Genomic DNA, 21,512 nt, shown 5'->3' with positions numbered 1-21,512 from the left:
GATATCATGGTCTTTACTGGTCTGATCTTAGGGAGACAGGACAGGGAAGGAAAAAGGTCCAGCCTCCATCTCTCTCTTCTCCGATCCCTCTCTGCATCTCTTTCTAACTGGGTTACTCTGAGGGAGACGGGACAGAGGAGGGAAGAGAGGGAATCAGAGGAAAATGAAGGGAGAGTAAAAGGGAGGAAAAGGTTCACTCTCTCCCTAAAGACATCATTATCTTCAGCAGACAGCAGAGAGGGAGAGAGGGGACCTTTCTCTAAAGATCAACAACATACATCATTTAGAAGTGGCCTCAGTGTCAGCCCACTCACTACCTTCTCTATTTTGTTCCTTCATACCACCACAGTGTTAAGTAGCAGACCTGGGTTCAAATACTATTTGAAATCTTTAAAACAATTTATAAGTTTGCTCTAACCTGTCTGGAGTGCCAGAGGGCGGTGTTTGCAGTTTGGGACTATCCTACTGGTCCAGTAAGACAGGCAAGCTCAATCAAGCCCAGATAAAGTATGATTCAAATAGTTTTTGAACCCGGGTCTTACAGGTGGTGAACTGTGCCAGGATGGATCTATACAGTAGGTTGAATACAGCGAGTTAAAACATGTAGGAGGATATTTGGACAGTGGAATCAGAACAAATGTAAATACCTATTCAGAATGTTTTTTCTCATTCTGAACCCTTAACATTTGTGCAATAATTGAGTGAGTATTGTACTCGGTCCAGATGTCTGCATTTGCTGAAGAGGTACCATTAGCTGATGCCATGACGACAGCTAGTCTTCCAGGGGTCCACTGGCTTTAGTGGGTGTATGAAACTTCTCCCTAGAAATAAATAATTTAAATAACCAGGGCTATCCCATCCAGTGGAAATGGGGCTTTTAAATCCAGGATGTATCACAACCGGCCATGATTGTGAGTCCCACAGGGCGGCGCACAACTGGCCCAGCGTCGTCCGGGTTTGGCCGGTGTAGGCCGTAATTGCAAGTAAGCATTTGTTTTTAACTAACTTGCCTAGTTAAAAAAAGTTAATAATTTTTTTTTTAAATGTCCCTCACAGTGCATGGTTCTAGTCTGTTACCACACAGTTTAATTCACTTCAAACTAAACACATTCTGTTCAATCCATGGTCAGATCAGGTACTGTGATGAGAAAAATCCCTTGACACACCCTATGGTGTTGATAACCTGGTTTATGGTCTAGATTATTTGAATGGTTTATGAGATCAGTACATGATCAAGTGTCGAAATGTTTTCTACCTTAACTATTAACCTATAGAATACCGTAACTATAAACCTATTGTCACGATCGTTATAAGGAGTGGACCAAGATGCAGTGTGGTATGTTTCCATCCTTTTATTGGGAAGAGAAACTCAAAGAACAAAAACAATAAAGCGAAAAAAAGAAACGTGAAGCTCAAAGTAGTGCTCGTAGGCAACTATACCTAGACAAGATCCCACAAAGCACAAAGGGGAAATGGCTGCCTAAATATAATCACCAAACAGAGACAACCTTAAACAGCTGCCTCTGATTGGGAACCATACAAGGCCAACATAGAAATATAATCACCTAGATGCCCACCCTAGTCACACCACTACCTAACCAACATAGAGAATAAAAATCTCTCTATGTTCAGGGCGTGACACCTATAGAATACCACTATAACTATTAACCTATAGAATACCACCATCACTATAAACCTATAGAATACCACTATAAACCTATAGAATACCACCATCACTGTTAACCTCTAGTATACCACCATCACTATTAACCTATAGAATACCACCATCACTATAAGCCTATAGAATACCACTATAACGATAAACCCATGAATACCACCATAACTATACACCGAAAGAATACCACTATAAACCTATAGAATACCACCATCACTATTAACCTGTAGAATATCACCATCACTATAAATCTATAGAATACCACTAAAAACCTATAGAATACCACTATAAACCTATAGAAAACCACTATAAACCTATAGGAGACCACCATCACTATTAACCTATAGAATACCACCATAACTATAGACCTATAGAATACCACTATAAATCTATAGAATACCACTATAAACCTATAGAATACCACCATCACTATTAACCTATAGTAATATAATAAATAATAATAATATATCCCATTTAGCAGACGCTTTTGTCCAAAGCGACTTACAAGTCAGCTGGGGCCACTACTTTTGCATATGGGTGGCCCCAGTGGGAAGCGAACCCACGACGCTTGGCGTTGCAAGCGCCATGCTCTACCGACTGAGCCACACTCTGCACTCTGAATACCACCATAACTATAAACCTATAGAATACCTATAAAATACCACTATAAACATATAGAATACCACCTAAACGATACACCTATAGAATGCCACTATAAACCTATAGAATACCACTATAAACCTATAGAATACCACTATAAACCTATAGAATACCACCATAACTATACACCGATAGAATACCACTATAAACCTATATAATATCACCATCACTATAAACCTATAGAATACCACTATAAACATATAGACAACCACTATAAACCTATAGAATACCACCATCACTATTAACCTATAGAATACCACAATAACTAAACACCTATAGAATAATACTATGAACCTATAGAATACCACTATAAACCTATAGAATACCACCATAACTATAAACCTATAGAATACCACCATAACTATAAACCTATAGAATGCCTATAAAATACCACTATAAACCTATAGAATACCACCATAACTATAAACCTATAGAATACCTATAGAATACCACTATGAACCTATAGAATACCACCATAACTATAAACCTATAGAATACCTATAAAATACCATTATAAACATATAGAATACCACCTAAACGATACACCTATAGAATGCCACTATAAACCTATAGAATACCACTATAAACCTATAGAATACCACCACCACTATTAACCTATAGAATACCACAATAACTATAATACCACTATAAACATATAGACAACCACTATAAACCTATAGGATACCACCATCACTATTAACCTATAGAATTCCACAATAACTAAATACCTATAGAATAATACTATGAACCTATAGAATACCACTATAAACCTATAGAATACCACCATAACTATAAACCTATAGAATACCTATAGAATACCACTATAAACCTATAGAATACCACCATAACTATAAACCTATAGAATACCACCATAACTATAAACCTATAGAATACCACCATAACTATAAACCTATAGAATACCTATAGAATACCACTATGAACCTATAGAATACCACCATAACTATAAACCTATAGAATACCTATAAAATACCATTATAAACATATAGAATACCACCTAAACGATACACCTATAGAATGCCACTATAAACCTATAGAATACCACTATAAACCTATAGAATACCACCACCACTATTAACCTATAGAATACCACAATAACTATAATACCACTATAAACATATAGACAACCACTATAAACCTATAGGATACCACCATCACTATTAACCTATAGAATTCCACAATAACTAAATACCTATAGAATAATACTATGAACCTATAGAATACCACTATAAACCTATAGAATACCACCATAACTATAAACCTATAGAATACCTATAGAATACCACTATAAACCTATAGAATACCACCATAACTATAAACCTATAGAATACCACCATAACTATAAACCTATAGAATACCTATAAAATACCACTATAAACCTATAGAATACCACCATAACTATAAACCTATAGAATACCTATAGAATACCACTATAAACCTATAGAATACCACCATAACTATAAACCTATAGAATACCTATAAAATACCACTATAAACATATAGAATACCACCTAAACGATACACCTATAGAATGCCACTATAAACCTATAGAATACCACTATAAACCTATAGAATACCACCATCACTATTAACCTATAGAATACCACGATAAACCTATAGAATACCACCATCACTATAAACCTATAGAATACCACCATCACTATTAACCTATAGAATACCACGATAAACCTATAGAATACCACCATCACTATAAACCTATAGAATACCACTATAAACATATAGACAACCACTATAAACCTATAGAATACCACCATCACTATTAACCTATAGAATACCACAATAACTAAACACCTATAGAATAATACTATGAACCTATAGAATACCACTATAAACCTATAGAATACCACCATAACTATAAACCTATAGAATACCTATAGAATACCACTATAAACCTATAGAATACCACCATAACTATAAACCTATAGAATACCACCATAACTATAAACCTATAGAATACCTATAAAATACCACTATAAACCTATAGAATACCACCATAACTATAAACCTATAGAATACCTATAAAATACCATTATAAACCTATAGAATACCACCATAACTATAAACCTATAGAATACCTATAAAATACCACTATAAACCTATAGAATACCACCTAAACGATACACCTATAGAATGCCACTATAAACCTATAGAATACCACTATAAACCTATAGAATACCACCATCACTATTAACCTATAGAATACTACTATAAACCTATAGAATACCACCATAACTATACACCAATAGAATACCACTATAAACCTATATAATATCACCATCACTATTAACCTATAGAATACCACGATAAACCTATAGAATACCACCATCACTATAAACCTATAGAATACCACTATAAACATATAGACAACCACTATAAACCTATAGAATACCACCATCACTATTAACCTATAGAATGCCACCATAACTATAAACCTATAGAATACCATAGAATACCACTATAAACCTATAGAATGCCTCCATCACTATTAACCTATAGAATACCATTATAAACCTATAGAATACCACCATCACTATTAACCTATAGAATACCATTATACACCTATAGAATACCAATATAAAGCTATAAAATACCACCATCACTATACACCTATAGAATACCACCATCACTATTAACCTATAGAATACCACAATAACTATACACCTATAGAATGCTACTATGAACCTATAGAATACCACTATAAACCTATAGAATACCACCGTAACTATAAACATATAGAATACCTATAGAATACCACTATAAACCCATAGAATACCACCATAACTATAAACCTATAGAATACCACCATAACTATAAACCTATAGAATACCTATAAAATACCACTATAAACCTAAAGAATACCACCATAACTATAAACCTGTAGAATACCTATAAAATACCACTATAAACCTATAGAATACCACCATAACTATTAACCTATAGAATACCACTATAAACCTATAGAATACCACTATCACTATTAACCTATAGAACACCACTATAAACTTATAGAATACCACTATAAACCTATAGAATACCACTATAACTATAAACCTATAGAATACCACTATAAACCTGTAGAATACCACTATAACTATAAACCTATAGAATACCACTATAACTATAAACCTATAGATTACCACTATAAACCTATAGAATACCACTATAAACCTATAGAATACCACTATAAACCTATAGAATACCACTATAAACCTATAGAATGCCACTATAAACCTATAGAATACCACTATAAAGCTATAGAATGCCACTATAAACCTATAGAATACCACTATAAAGCTATAGAATGCCACTATAAACCTATAGAATGCCACTATAAACCTATAGAATACCACTATAAACCTATAGAATACCACTATAAAGCTATAGAATGCCACTATAAACCTATAGAATGCCACTATAAACCTATAGAATACCACTATAAACCTATAGAATACCACTATAAACCTATAGAATGCCACTATAAACCTATAGAATACCACTATAAACCTATAGAATGCCACTATAAACCTATAGAATACCACTATAAACCTATAGAATACCACTATAAAGCTATAGAATGCCACTATAAACCTATAGAATGCCACTATAAACCTATAGAATACCACTATAAACCTATAGAATACCACTATAAACCTATAGAATGCCATATATCTAAGCGGATGTTCGGATCAGTTTATCATGAATATGTTCCTGCATCATAAATATCGATCCAGACCTGCAGATGGGAAACTGACACTCAGTTCTATACCAGTAGAGGATGTTGATCTGACATTAAAATGGCTCTGGGCGATTTATATTACTATTGGCAAAGTCAACTATTACTAAGTCAACGCCGCTGAATGTACATTAAAACACATAATAAACTAATGGACACTATAACAATATTACTGCACGAAAACTAGCCAGCTGGCTAAATCTCTCACATTTACAGAAATGTTCATTGATGTGCTGAAATGTTCATGAATGTTCATTGTTTTTTCTGCAGTCAGAGCTTTTTTATGTGTGGCGGCTAAACATGATGAAGCTGTCTGGTATGGTCTCAACGGTTTCTAATACTGTACAATCAATAGCTGTCTGGTATGGTCTCAACGGTTTCTTATACAGTACAATCAATAGCTGTCTGGTATGGTCTCAACGGTTTCTAATACAGTACAATCAATAGCTGTCTGGTATGGTCTTATACTGTACAATCAATAGCTGTCTGGTATGGTCTCAACGGTTTCCTATACTGTACAATCAATAGATGTCTGGTATGGTCTCAACGGTTTCTTATACTGTACAATCAATAGCTGTCTGGTATGGTCTCAACGGTTTCTTATACTGTACAATCAATAGCTGTCTGGTATGGTCTCAACGGTTTCTTATACTGTACAATCAATAGCTGTCTGGTATGGCCTCAACAGTTTCTTATACTGTACAATCAATAGCTGTCTGGTATGGTCTCAACAGTTTCTAATACTGTACAATCAATAGCTGTCTGGTATGGTCTCAACGGTTTCTTATACTGTACAATCAATAGCTGTCTGGTATGGTCTCAACGGTTTCTTATACAGTACAATCAATAGCTGTCTGGTATGGTCTCAACGGTTTCTAATACTGTACAATCAATAGCTGTCTGGTATGGTCTCAATGGTTTCTAATACTGTACAATCAATAGCTGTCTGGTATGGTCTCAACGGTTTCTTATACTGTACAATCAATAGCTGTCTGGTATGGTCTCAACGGTTTCTAATACAGTACAATCAATAGCTGTCTGGTATGGTCTCAACGGTTTCTTATACAGTACAATCAATAGCTGTCTGGTATGGTCTCAACGGTTTCTAATACTGTACAATCAATAGCTGTCTGGTATGGTCTCAACGGTTTCTAATACTGTACAATCAATAGCTGTCTGGTATGGTCTCAACGGTTTCTAATACTGTACAATCAATAGCTGTCTGGTATGGTCTCAACGGTTTCTAATACTGTACAATCAATAGCTGTCTGGTATGGTCTCAACGGTTTCTTATACTGTACAATCAATAGCTGTCTGGTATGGTCTCAACGGTTTCTTATACAGTACAATCAATAGCTGTCTGGTATGGTCTCAATGGTTTCTAATACAGTACAATCAATAGCTGTCTGGTATGGTCTCAACGGTTTCTAATACTGTACAATCAATAGCTGTCTGGTATGGTCTCAACGGTTTCTAATACTGTACAATCAATAGCTGTCTGGTATGGTCTCAACGGTTTCTAATACTGTACAATCAATAGCTGTCTGGTATGGTCTCAACGGTTTCTAATACTGTACAATCAATAGCTGTCTGGTATGGTCTCAACGGTTTCTAATACTGTACAATCAATAGCTGTCTGGTATGGTCTCAACGGTTTCTTATACTGTACAATCAATAGCTGTCTGGTATGGTCTCAACGGTTTCTAATACTGTACAATCAATAGCTGTCTGGTATGGTCTCAACGGTTTCTAATACAGTACAATCAATAGATGTCTGGTATGGCCTCAACGGTTTCTAATACTGTACAATCAATAGCTGTCTGGTATGGTCTCAACGGTTTCTTATACAGTACAATCAATAGCTGTCTGGTATGGTCTCAACGGTTTCTAATACTGTACAATCAATAGCTGTCTGGTATGGTCTCAACGGTTTCTTATACTGTACAATCAATAGCTGTCTGGTATGGTCTCAATGGTTTCTTATACAGTACAATCAATAGCTTTCCTGTAGAGATTTATTTATGTGTGTATTTATGTGACTGGGACAAAGCACATCAATGAACATTTCTGTAAATGTGAGAGATTTAGCCAGCTGGCTAGTTTTCATGCAGTAATATTGATATAGTGTCCATTAGTTTATTATGTCTAGGGAACTATGCTTGGTTCAACGGGCTATTCTGACTTCTTCCAAAGTCTACTTTACTGTAATGTGTTAAAGTCCAAATGAAATCAGGTGATGAAATTGGGTTCAAATGTGTTATCTATTATAACACAACACATGTCTGATGACAAAGCCAAGTTTTAACATCAGCATCTATCTATCGTACATGATGTGAAAAACAAGCCGTTGGACAGAATGGGCATTATTACTGTGTACTATGTGACTGACAGTTCATCATGTAGGCCAGACCAAAGGTGGGACATTGAGTCATCTGCATTCTGAAGCATTTACATGACACTACAGAATCCTATGACAGCCATGTTAGTTCCTGTTCACATTACATAACATGGGGAATATTGAAACAATCTAACTGAATGTCTAGGATTAGAACACTATTTTTCAAGTGTTCCACTCCGCTAGCCAGCACCTCGCCTAAATAGGTGTGCTTTTCTTACGCCTCTGGATTACAGGTTTACCATTGAACTTGAAGCCCAGAGAAATATATTTAGAGAGTTTGGCCATTTTTCATATTTAGAGAATCAAGGAGAGCCGCACACTCAGGGAGCTCAGATGCAATAATATTTATGTCCAACGTTTCCACAGACAAACGGTCTTCATCAGGGTAGAATGACGAACACTGCTGGGTGACTCGTTTATAGAGTGTCAAAAGACACACGTGTCTGTAATCATGGCCGGGTGTGGCCTGATATCATTGGTTAATTCTCAGATATAATAGCATATAAAAAAACAAATGGATAGCATACCATCACAGATACAATTTGGCTACATAAGCCTACAAACATTTACAATGGCACAATCACAATAATCACAAGAATGGCTTCAGATCAAAGTCTACGTTGAGACCGAAGGGAGCAAGGGTCTTTAAATTAAAGATCCAAGCAGCCTCTCATTTTAACAATACATTGTTGAGGTCACCCCCTCTCCTAGGGAGGGTGACATGTTCGATACCAATATAATGTAGAGCATTTAATGTAGAGCATCAGCATTTGTCACAAAGTCCTTATACAGAAACACAGCCTAAAACCCCAAAGATCAAGCAATGCAGATGTAGAAGCACAGTGGATAGGAAAAACTCTCTGGAAAGGAAGGAACCTAGGAAGAAACCTAGAGAGGAACCAGGCTCTGAGGGGTGGCCAGTCCTCTTCTGGTTGTACCTGGTAGAGAGGAACCAGGCTCTGAGGAGTCCTGGGTGCTGACTAACGGAGAGTCAACTATAGGCTAGGTTCTGACTAACAGAGAGTAAACTGTAGGCTAGGTGCTGACTAATGGAGAGTCAACTATAGGCTAGGTTCTGACTGGAAAAATGTCTTTGTTCTTTATTGACAACATAAAGGTGCCTAATGTCTTTGTTCTTTATTGACAACAGAAAGGTGTCTCATGTATTTGTTCTTTATTGACAACAGAAAGGTGTCTGATGTATTTGTTCTTTATTGACAACAGAAAGGTGTCTGTCTTTGATCTTTATTGACAACAGAAAGGTGTCTGTCTTTGATCTTTATTGACAACATAAAGGTGTCTGAAGTATTTGTTTGTTCCCAGGGTTTGAAAGGAGACTCAGGTCCTATTGGCCCCAAAGGTGATCAAGTAAGTCATACTCCTCATCTATGGTTTGGTTTTAAACATTAGTAAATAGCATGAGCTGATGCACACCCCAAACTGTTTTATAGAGGGGCTGACTAACAGGCAGTAAACTGTAGGCTAGGTTCTGACTAACAGACAGTAAACTGTAGGCTAGGTTCTGACTAACAGACAGTAAACTGTAGGCTAGGTTCTGACTAACAAACGGTAAACTGTAGGCTAGGTGCTGACTAACAGACAGTAAACTGTAGGCTAGGGGCTGACTAACGGACAGTAAACTGTAGGCTAGGGGCTGACTAACAGGCAGTAAACTGTAGGCTAGGTGCTGACTAACAGGCAGTAAACTGTAGGCTAGGTGCTGACTAACAGGCAGTAAACTGTAGGCTAGGTGCTGACTAACAGAGAGTCAACAGTAGGCCAGGTGCTGACTAACAGACAGTAAACTGTAGGCTAGGTTCTGACTAACAGACAGTAAACTGTAGGCTAGGTTCTGACTAACAGACAGTAAACTGTAGGCTAGGGGCTGACTAACAGACAGTAAACTGTAGGCTAGGGGCTGACTAACGGAGAGTCAACAGTAGGCCAGGTGCTGACTAACAGACAGTAAACTGTAGGCTAGGTTCTGACTAACAGACAGTAAACTGTAGGCTAGGTGCTGACTAACAGACAGTAAGCTGTAGGCTAGGTGCTGACTAACAGAGAGTAAACTGTAGGCTAGGTGCTGACTAACAGAGAGTCAACAGTAGGCCAGGTGCTGACTAACAGAGAGTCAACAGTAGAGAAAGATAGACAGTTGTATACTCCATACATGTTCCCAACTATTTGATAGGAATAGTAGAGCTATCGGAGGGAGGGGCAAATGTGATTATTTTGGGTGACAACTGTGAATACAACCAAAATGGTCATGAATAACTAATCAGTCATAAATAATCTCAACTTTCCAGATCATATCATCATAGGTTCCTAGGGAATAGATCATCATAGGTTCCTAGGGAATAGGATGGACAGCACACCAGACATAGGTCCCTAGGGAATAGGATGGACAGCACACCAGACATACAGTAGGTTCCTAGGGAATAGGATGGACAGCACACCAGACATACAGTAGGTTCCTAGGGAATAGGATGGACAGCACACCAGACATAGGTTCCTAGGGAATAGGATGGACAGCACACCAGACATAGGTTCCTAGGGAATAGGATGGACAGCACACCAGACATACAGTAGGTTCCTAGGAATAGGATGGACAGCACACCAGACATACAGTAGGTTCCTAGGGAATAGGATGGACAGCACACCAGACATACAGTAGGTTCCTAGGGAATAGGATGGACAGCACACCAGACATACAGTAGGTTCCTAGGGAATAGGATGGACAGCACACCAGACATACAGTAGGTTCCTAGGGAATAGGATGGACAGCACACCAGACATACAGTAGGTTCCTAGGGAATAGGATGGACAGCACACCAGACATACAGGGGGAATAGGATGGACAGCACACCAGACATACAGTAGGTTCCTAGGGAATAGGATGGACAGCACACCAGACATACAGTAGGTTCCTAGGGAATAGGATGGACAGCACACCAGACATACAGTAGGTTCCTAGGGAATAGGATGGACAGCACACCAGACATACAGTAGGTTCCTAGGGAATAGGATGGACAGCACACCAGACATACAGTAGGTTCCTAGGGAATAGGATGGACAGCACACCAGACATACAGTAGGTTCCTAGGGAATAGGATGGACAGCACACCAGACATAGGGTTCCTAGGGAATAGGATGGACAGCACACCAGACATACAGTAGGTTCCTAGGGAATAGGATGGACAGCACACCAGACATACAGTAGGTTCCTAGGGAATAGGATGGACAGCACAGACCAGACATACAGTAGGTTCCTAGGGAATAGGATGTAGGTTCCTAGGGAATAGGATGGACAGCACACCAGACATACAGTAGGTTCCTAGGGAATAGGATGGACAGCACACCAGACATACAGTAGGTTCCTAGGGAATAGGATGGACAGCACACCAGACATACAGTAGGTTCAGTAGGTTCTAGGGAATAGGATGGACAGCACACCAGACATACAGTAGGTTCCTAGGGAATAGGATGGACAGCACACCAGACATACAGTAGGTTCCTAGGGAATAGGATGAACAGCACACCAGACATAGGTTCTAGGGAATAGGATGGACAGCACACCAGACATACAGTAGGTTCCTAGGGAATAGGATGGACAGCACACCAGACATACAGTAGGTTCCTAGGGAATAGGATGGGAATAGGATGGACAGCACACCAGACATACAGTAGGTTCCTAGGGAATAGGATGGACAGCACACCAGACATACAGTAGGTTCCTAGGGAATAGGATGGACAGCACACCAGACATAGGTTCCTAGGGAATAGGATGGACAGCACACCAGACATACAGTAGGTTCCTAGGGAATAGGATGGACAGCACACCAGACATACAGTAGGTTCCTAGGGAATAGGATGGACAGCACACCAGACATAGGTTCCTAGGGAATAGGATGGACAGCACACCAGACATACAGTAGGTTCCTAGGGAATAGGATGGACAGCACACCAGACATACAGTAGGTTCCTAGGGAATAAGATGGACAGCACACCAGACATACAGTAGGTTCCTAGGGAATAGGGTTGACAGCACACCAGACATACAGTAGGTTCCTAGGGAATAGGATGGACAGCACACCAGACATACAGTAGGTTCCTAGGGAATAGGATGGACAGCACACCAGACATACAGTAGGTTCCTAGGGAATAGGATGGACAGCACACCAGACATAGGTTCCTAGGGAATAGGATGGACAGCACACCAGACATAGGTTCCTAGGGAATAGGATGGACAGCACACCAGACATACAGTAGGTTCCTAGGGAATAGGATGGACAGCACACCAAACATACAGTAGGTTCCTAGGGAATAGGATGGACAGCACACCAGACATACAGTAGGTTCCTAGGGAATAGGATGGACAGCACACCAGACATACAGTAGGTTCCTAGGGAATAGGATGGACAGCACACCAGACATACAGTAGGTTCCTAGGGAATAGGATGGACAGCACACCAGACATACAGTAGGTTCCTAGGGAATAGGATGGACAGCACACCAGACATACAGTAGGTTCCTAGGGAATAGGATGGACAGCACACCAGACATAGGTTCCTAGGGAATAGGATGGACAGCACACCAGACATAGGTTCCTAGGGAATAGGATGGACAGCACACCAGACATACAGTAGGTTCCTAGGGAATAGGATGGACAGCACACCAGACATACAGTAGGTTCCTAGGGAATAGGATGGACAGCACACCAGACATAGGTTCCTAGGGAATAGGATGGACAGCACACCAGACATACAGTAGGTTCCTAGGGAATAGGATGGACAGCACACCAGACATACAGTAGGTTCCTAGGGAATAGGATGGACAGCACACCAGACATACAGTAGGTTCCTAGGGAATAGGGTGGACAGCACACCAGACATACAGTAGGTTCCTAGGGAATAGGGTGGACAGCACACCAGACATACAGTAGGTTCCTAGGGAATAGGATGGACAGCACACCAGACATAGGTTCCTAGGGAATAGGATGGACAGCACACCAGACATACAGTAGGTTCCTAGGGAATAGGATGGACAGCACACCAGACATACAGTAGGTTCCTAGGGAACAGGATGGACAGCACACCAGACATACAGTAGGTTCCTAGGGAATAGGATGGACAGCACACCAGACATACAGTAGGTTCCTAGGGAATAGGATGGACAGCACACCAGACATAGGTTCCTAGGGAATAGGATGGACAGCACACCAGACATACAGTAGGTTCTAGGGAATAGGATGGACAGCATACCAGACATACAGTAGGTTCCTAGGGAATAGGATGGACAGCACACCAGACATACAGTAGGTTCCTAGGGAATAGGATGGACAGCACACCAGACATACAGTAGGTTCCTAGGGAATAGGATGGACAGCACACCAGACATACAGTAGGTTCCTAGGGAATAGGATGGACAGCACACCAGACATACAGTAGGTTCCTAGGGATGGACAGCACACCAGACATACAGTAGGTTCCTAGGATGGACAGCACACCAGACATACAGTAGGTTCCTAGGGAATAGGATGGACAGCACACCAGACATACAGTAGGTTCCTAGGGAATAGGATGGACAGCACACCAGACATACAGTAGGTTCCTAGGGAATAGGATGGACAGCACACCAGACATACAGTAGGTTCCTAGGGAATAGGATGGACAGCACACCAGACATACAGTAGGTTCCTAGGGAATAGGATGGACAGCACACCAGACATACAGTAGGTTCTAGGGAATAGGATGGACAGCACACCAGACATACAGTAGGTTCCTAGGGAATAGGGTGGACAGCACACCAGACATACAGTAGGTTCCTAGGGAATAGGATGGACAGCACACCAGACATACAGTAGGTTCCTAGGGAATAGGATGGACAGCACACCAGACATACAGTAGGTTCCTAGGGAATAGGATGGACAGCACACCAGACATACAGTAGGTTCCTAGGGAATAGGGTGTCATGTGGTATGAAGACCAGATATCGGTTCCTGATACTATTTGCAACTATTTCTTTAGTTCTGCTTTGCCAGGCAAGCTCAATCAAGCCCAGATAATGTTTTTGAAATAATGTTTTTGAAATGATGAACCCAGCTGTGGTGGACAACACACACACACACACAGCTAAATGGGTTAAGGTAACACAAGGTGCTGTTTATTTTGACTGACCTTTAAAGCTCTGCATGCACAAGCCCTCCCGCAAGTACCGCCGCTTGGCTCGACGTGGAGGTAACTTCTTCAGACATTTATTTAGAGTAGTAATAATCTCTGCCAGTATTTACAGTCTAAGAGAATGATTGAATACCAGCAATTCCTTTCCTTTCGAAATGAATCGTCTGAATGTGTATCACTTGACGTTCCGTGTTGTACTATACTCTGTGTATGATAGGTGCTGAGGAAAGATCCATATAAGATTCACTGTTGACGTTTCGTGTTGTACTATACTCTGTGTATGATAGGTGCTGAGGAAAGATCCATATAAGAATCACTGTTGACGTTTCGTGTTGTACTATACTCTGTGTATGATAGGTGCTGAGGAAAGATCCATATAAGAGTCACTGTTGACGTTCCGTGTTGTACTATACGTTGTGTATGATAGGTGCTGAGGAAAGATCCATATAAGAGTCACTGTTGACGTTCCGTGTTGTACTATACTCTGTGTATGATAGGTGCTGAGGAAAGATCCATATAAGAGTCACTGTTGACGTTTCGTGTTGTACTATACTCTGTGTATGATAGGTGCTGAGGAAAGATCCATATAAGAGTCACTCTTGACGTTTCGTGTTGTACTATACTCTGTGTATGATAGGTGCTGAGGAAAGATCCATATAAGAGTCACTGTTGACGTTCCGTGTTGTACTATACTCTGTGTATGATAGGTGCTGAGGAAAGATCCATATAAGATTCACTGTTGACGTTTCGTGTTGTACTATACTCTGTGTATGATAGGTGCTGAGGAAAGATCCATATAAGAGTCACTGTTGACGTTCCGTGTTGTACTATACTCTGTGTATGATAGGTGCTGAGGAAAGATCCATTTAAGAGTCACTGTTGACGTTTCGTGTTGTACTATACGCTGTGTATGATAGGTGCTGAGGAAAGATCCATATAAGAGTCACTGTTGACGTTTCGTGTTGTACTATACTCTGTGTATGATAGGTGCTGAGGAAAGATCCATATAAGAGTCACTGTTGACGTTCCGTGTTGTACTATACTCTGTGTATGATAGGTGCTGAGGAAAGATCCATATAAGAGTCACTTTTGACGTTTCGTGTTGTACTATACTCTGTGTATGATAGGTGCTGAGGAAAGATCCATATAAGAGTCACTTTTGACGTTCCGTGTTGTACTATACGCTGTGTATGATAGGTGCTGAGGAAAGATCCATATAAGAGTCACTGTTGACGTTTCGTGTTGTACTATACTCTGTGTATGATAGGTGCTGAGGAAAGATCCATATAAGAGTCACTGTTGACGTTCCGTGTTGTACTATACTCTGTGTATGATAGGTGCTGAGGAAAGATCCATATAAGAGTCACTTTTGACGTTTCGTGTTGTACTATACTCTGTGTATGATAGGTGCTGAGGAAAGATCCATATAAGAGTCACTGTTGACGTTTCGTGTTGTACTATACTCTGTGTATGATAGGTGCTGAGGAAAGATCCATATAAGAGTCACTTTTGACGTTTCGTGTTGTACGATACCCTGTGTATGATAGGTGCTGAGGAAAGATCCATATAAGAGTCACTGTTGACGTTTCGTGTTGTACTATACTCTGTGTATGATAGGTGCTAAGGAAAGATCCATATAAGAGTCAATAAATTGATGAATGACTAATGAGTTCAACAATAAAAAAACAACAGAGAGGGGAAGGAGGGGGATGAGGAGAGGGGAAGGAGGATGAATGAGGGGGGATGAGGAGAGGGGAAGGAGGGGGGATGAGGAGAGGGGAAGGAGGAGGAATGAGGGGGGATGAGGAGAGGGGAAGGAGAAGGGATGAGAGGGGATGAGGAGAGGGGAAGGAGGAGGAATGAGGGGGGATGAGGAGAGGGGAAGGAGGAGGTGATGAGGGGAAGGAGGAGGAATGAGGTGGGAGGAGGAATGAGGGGGATGAGGAATGAGGGGGGATGAGGAGAGGTGAAGGAGGGGGGGATGAGGGGGATGAGGAGAGATGAGGGGGATGAGGGGGAGAGAGGGGGGGTGAGGAGGGGAGAGAGGGATTTGGAACTGCTCAGGTGAACAGTCTCAGTGTCACATTACCATCCACCTCTGTGCTGTCTGGGAGGTCAGACAAGGAGAGGCTAGACAGGTGTAGATGAGGATGGTTAACCCCCTCTCTCCACACCTCTCCTGGGGCTTGGAGCATGGTGAAGAGCAGGCAGGTAGACCACTGGTCTGGAGCTCTGGGGGGAAGGATGGGAAGGGCAGGAAGAGATGAGAAGGGAGTGACAGATATCAGCCATGGTTGACCTACATGTGTGAGAGAAGTTGAAGACATGGTTTCCTTCACTCTGTCTCTCAACTTTGAAGTTTTATTAGTCAAATTTAAGTTCACGTATGCCGAATGCAACAGGTGAAATGCTTACTTTACAAGCCCTTAACCAACAATGCAGTTTTAAGTAAATTCTTTAAGAAAATATTTACAAAGAAAAAAAAGTAACACAATAAAATAACAATAACGAGGCTATATACAGGGGGGACCTGGTCAATGTGCAGGGGTACAGGTTAGTCCAGCTCATTTGTACATGTAGGTCGGGGTAAAGTGACTATGCATAGATAATAAACAGTGAGTAGCAGCAGTGTAAAAACAAATGGAGGGGGGGGGGTCAATGTAAATAGTCCTGGCGGCCATTTGAATGATTGTTCAGCAGTCTTATGGCTTGGTGGTAGAAGCTTTTGGACCTAAACTTGGTGCTCCGGTACCGCTTGCCGTGTGGTAACAGTCTTTGACTTGGGTGACTGGAGTCTTTTTTGGGCCTTCCTCTGACACCGCCTAGTATATAGGTGCTGGATGGATGGAAGCTTGGCCCCGGTGTTGTACTGGGCCTTACACACTACCCTTTGTAGCGCCTAATGGTTGGATGCCGAGCAGTTGCCACACCAGGCGGTGATGCAACCGGTCAGGATGCTCTCGATGGTGCAGCTGTAGAACTTTTTGAGGATCTGGGGACCCATGCCAAATCTTTTCAGTCTCCTGAGGGGGAATAGGTTTTGTCGTGCCCTCTTCACGACTGTCGTGGTGTGTTTGGACCATGATAGTTTTGTTGGTGATGTGGACACCAAGTTAACTCTCGACCCGCTCCACTACAGCCCCCTTGATGTTAATGGGGGCCTGTTCGGCTCGCCTTTTCCTGTAGTCCACAATCATCTCCTTTGTCTTGCTCACGTTGAGGGAGAGTTTGTTATCCTGGCACCACACTGCCAGGTCCCTGGCCTCCTGCCTATAGGCTGTCTCATCGTTGTCGGTGAGACAGCCTATAGGCAGGAGGCCTTACCACCGTTGTGTCGTTAATGATGGTGTTGGAGTCCGCGTGGCCAAGCTAGACTTGGGTGAACAGGGAGTACAGGAGGGGGCTAAGCACGCACCCAGCTCTCCTCTCTTCTCCTCAGTTCTCCTCTCCTCAGCTCTCCTCTCCTCAACTCTCCTCTCCTCAGCTCTCTTCTCCTCAACTCTCCTCTCTTCTCCTCAGCTCTCATCTCCTCAGCTCTCCTCCCCTTTCTTCTCCTCAGCTCTCCTCTCCTCAACTCTCCTCTCCTCAACTCTCCTCAGCTCTCCTCTCTTCTCCTCAGCTCTCCTCTCCTCTCCTCTCTTCTCCTCAGCTCTCCTCTCCTCAGCTCTCCTCTCTTCTCCTCAGCTCTCCTCTCTTCTCCTCCAGCTCTCCTCTTCTCCTCAGCTCTCCTCTCCTCAACTCTCCTCTCTTCTCCACTCTTCTCCTTAGCTCTCCTCTCCTCAACTCTCCTCTCTTCTCCTCAGCTCTCTTCTCCTCAGCTCTCCTCAACTCTCCTCTGCTCTCTTCTCTTCTCCTCCCCACTGACTCAGTCTAAGAGTTCCAAACGCCAGTCTCTCCCAGTAGACCCTCAGCGTTTAGTGAATCCCAGTAGAAGCCTCAGCATGCTTCATGCATAGTGCTCCTTTAATTGGGCTGGCTGCACTGTCTGCTTGTCCTCTCTAGTTCTGTTAACATGAGCCCAGGGAGAGGGAGCTTAGTGGGAGCATAGCCTAGAAACTCTAGACAGAGACTGGTAGATGAATATACACACACATGCATGGGTGCACACACACTCAGAGACGCACAATGCTCACACGCGCACACACAAACAATGCATGACACCCACGCACGTACACACACACACTAATACACACAGGGCCTGGCTGGTGGTAATAGGGGAGGTGATGGGTGAAGATTAAGAGTATACTGTGAGTGGTTAGCTAATTATCTGCCCTGCCACGTCTCATTAGCACTGGAGCGAGGCAGAGTGTGTGTGGCACCGTCCCTTTCATGTCACCCAAATACTTACCAAACCCCAACTGAAAACTGTCACCGTTGACGAGCTATTTACACTAGCTAATTATACATTAATAAGAGACGAATCAGGATAACAGAAATTCTATCCTGGGAATCGAGAACACCATGGTTAGGCGTTACCAGGTCTTCTCACAACAGACTTGTAAACAACATTGCGGTGATAGTGGACCTACTATCACTGAACACTACTGAACACTACTAAATGGTAGTATAGATGAACTAGCCGATATACCCCATTCAGTTTAACCCAAGGTTTCCCTTTTACAAGTACTGTGTAGATATGCTATACATTGAGAATGAGTTTGTAAAGCAGTGCTTTGTGAGATAGAACATTGTGTTTTATAGAGGGGCATCACGGTTCCTAGCTGTCATTCATGTTTACAGCCGCTGTCACAGATACCAAAGGCTTGTCAGCCGTCTTGTTAAACGATAGATTTCTGTCCACTGTTTTAAAGAGGCAATCTGTGATTTAAAAAAAACTATGAAGCCGCCACCCTGCCACAGTTTTGGTAAACGGCTAAGGACTGCCCATCCATGAGATCAAAATGATAGTTTGAACCATGTTCTGAAGCTCAGCAGGGCGAGGCAACCCTGTTCCTGGAGTACACAGGTACTGCAGGGTTCTGTTCTAACTCGGCACCACACCTGACCAACTGAGCTAATTGATCAGTTCAGTGATTGCCTAAATTCAACACACCTGGTCTTCCAGGTCGATTAAATCAAAAACAGGAACTGCCTCCCCCTGATGTGCAGTGTTTGTTTACAATTATATTGTTTACAAACAATGGAGTAAAATAGAAGCTTATATTTGGGGGTTTGATGGGGTACGACAGTTGAACTAAGCTCATGAAGCATTTGAAGTTGTCATGGGTATATATCACCCCCCAAAAAAAGTACAAAACTGGATGTACCAACTACAGATTGCACCTTTAAGCACAGAGACAGGGGCCTGTGAGTGACACATTCTGTACACATGTCATGTTATGAATGGCTACTTTCTGCAGCTGCTGCTTCCAAGAAAAAGTCCTCAGTGTTTTTGCGAGGAGGCCAATTGAAAGGGGACACCTCTTATTTGGGATGGATGTGTAAGCTGATAGGTTGATCTGTGGCCCTGAATGTGGACAGTAGTTTGTGAGGACAGACAACTCTGTCTGTCTGTCCGTCCGTCCGTATGTCTGACTGTCTCTCTCTGTCATCCGTCTGACTGTCTCCTGTCCGTCCGTCTGTCTGACTGTCTCCTGTCCGTCTGTCCGTCCGTCTGTCTGACTGTCTCCTGTCCGTCTGTCCGTCCATCTGTCTGTCTGACTGTCTCCTGTCCGTCCGTCTGTCTGTCTGTCTGTCATCTGTCTGACTGTCTCCTGTCCGTCTGTCCGTCCGTCTGTCTGACTGTCTCCTGTCCGTCTGTCCGTCCGTCTGTCTGTCTGACTGTCTCCTGTCCGTCTGTCCGTCCATCTGTCTGTCTGTCTGTCTGTCTGTCTGTCTGTCTGTCTGTCTGTCTGTCTGTCTGTCTGTCTGTCTGCCTGCCTGCCTGCCTGTCTGTCTGTCTGCCTGTCAGTCTGTCTGTCTGTCTGCTCCCCTCCCTTCCACCCACATCACCAGTAGGAGTGTGACTGTGAAAGGCCCTAACCTGGGTTCAAATAGTACTGCTTGGACTCAGTCCCTTCTGACCCACATTCACAGCAGCATTTTTCAAAGAATTGTTACGTGATTACAAAAACCATAACCTGCCACATTCTGATCAATCTACAAATGCTGTTTTGTTCTTCTGATTGAACTATTTTGTATAGTGTATAATGTGTCTTCAATTAGACTGATATTGTAACTGTCATATTGTAGTTGTCATTGTTTTCTCTTGTTTGTTTCAGGTGGAGAAAGAGGGACTCAAGGGAGATCAGGTATATTCATATTTTCCTTGACATTTCATTGTTTTTATGTGGTACACTGAGTCTGAATCTCATATCCTTATGTACCCACCAACACATACCTCTATGCTGTTTTGACAGGCTGTTAAATAAACCAGACATGAAACCAAACAGCCCTCTCCTCCTGATCCAAATCAATTTGATGAAGTGCACTTTTTATTATGTAATTGGTCACGGAACAATGGCCCTGCCTAGGTCAGATTTACAATAGACCCAGGCATACAGCAGTTTATACGAGGCCTTGTCAGAGGAGGAATGACAACTGCAGGAGTTATGTTGGAGAACTATGGGAGTTTCTAATATTGATGGCGTACGGACATGTGTTATCATTGTGAATGACAACTCTACAGTGTTCTTTGTCATTTGAAATGTTCAAAACATTGTTTGTTTGATTTAAAACATATGTTTTGGTAACACTTTACTTAAAGCCTGCCGATATAATGCTTCATAACTTATATAACTTAAAGCATATATGAGCCTTTATATTGTGGCATAATCATATCAAATCAAATTCTATTGGTCACATACACATATTTAGCAGATGTTATTG

At 41.7% G+C, this 21,512-nt stretch overlaps 1 protein-coding gene across 1 annotated transcript in view; it reads left to right on the top strand.

Moving 5' to 3' along the window:
- The window catches only part of LOC135530844 (inner ear-specific collagen-like), a gene marked incomplete at its 3' end in the record, with an annotated part of 35,525 nt that extends 14,590 nt beyond the window's left edge, over positions 1 to 20,935 (top strand). The window contains exons 5-6 of the mRNA XM_064959018.1: positions 9,829 to 9,873; positions 20,906 to 20,935. Coding sequence (XP_064815090.1) covers positions 9,829 to 9,873; positions 20,906 to 20,935 — 75 coding nt within the window. The remainder of the gene's footprint in view (positions 1 to 9,828; positions 9,874 to 20,905) is intronic.
- Between the last annotated feature and the right edge of the window lie 577 nt (positions 20,936 to 21,512).

Source organism: Oncorhynchus masou, unplaced genomic scaffold (genome assembly GCF_036934945.1).
Source record: "Oncorhynchus masou masou isolate Uvic2021 unplaced genomic scaffold, UVic_Omas_1.1 unplaced_scaffold_1438, whole genome shotgun sequence".
In the NCBI taxonomy this organism is placed as follows: domain Eukaryota; kingdom Metazoa; phylum Chordata; class Actinopteri; order Salmoniformes; family Salmonidae; genus Oncorhynchus; species Oncorhynchus masou.
Note: the sequence above shows the minus strand (reverse complement) of the source record. Positions and strands in the feature narration are given on the sequence as shown.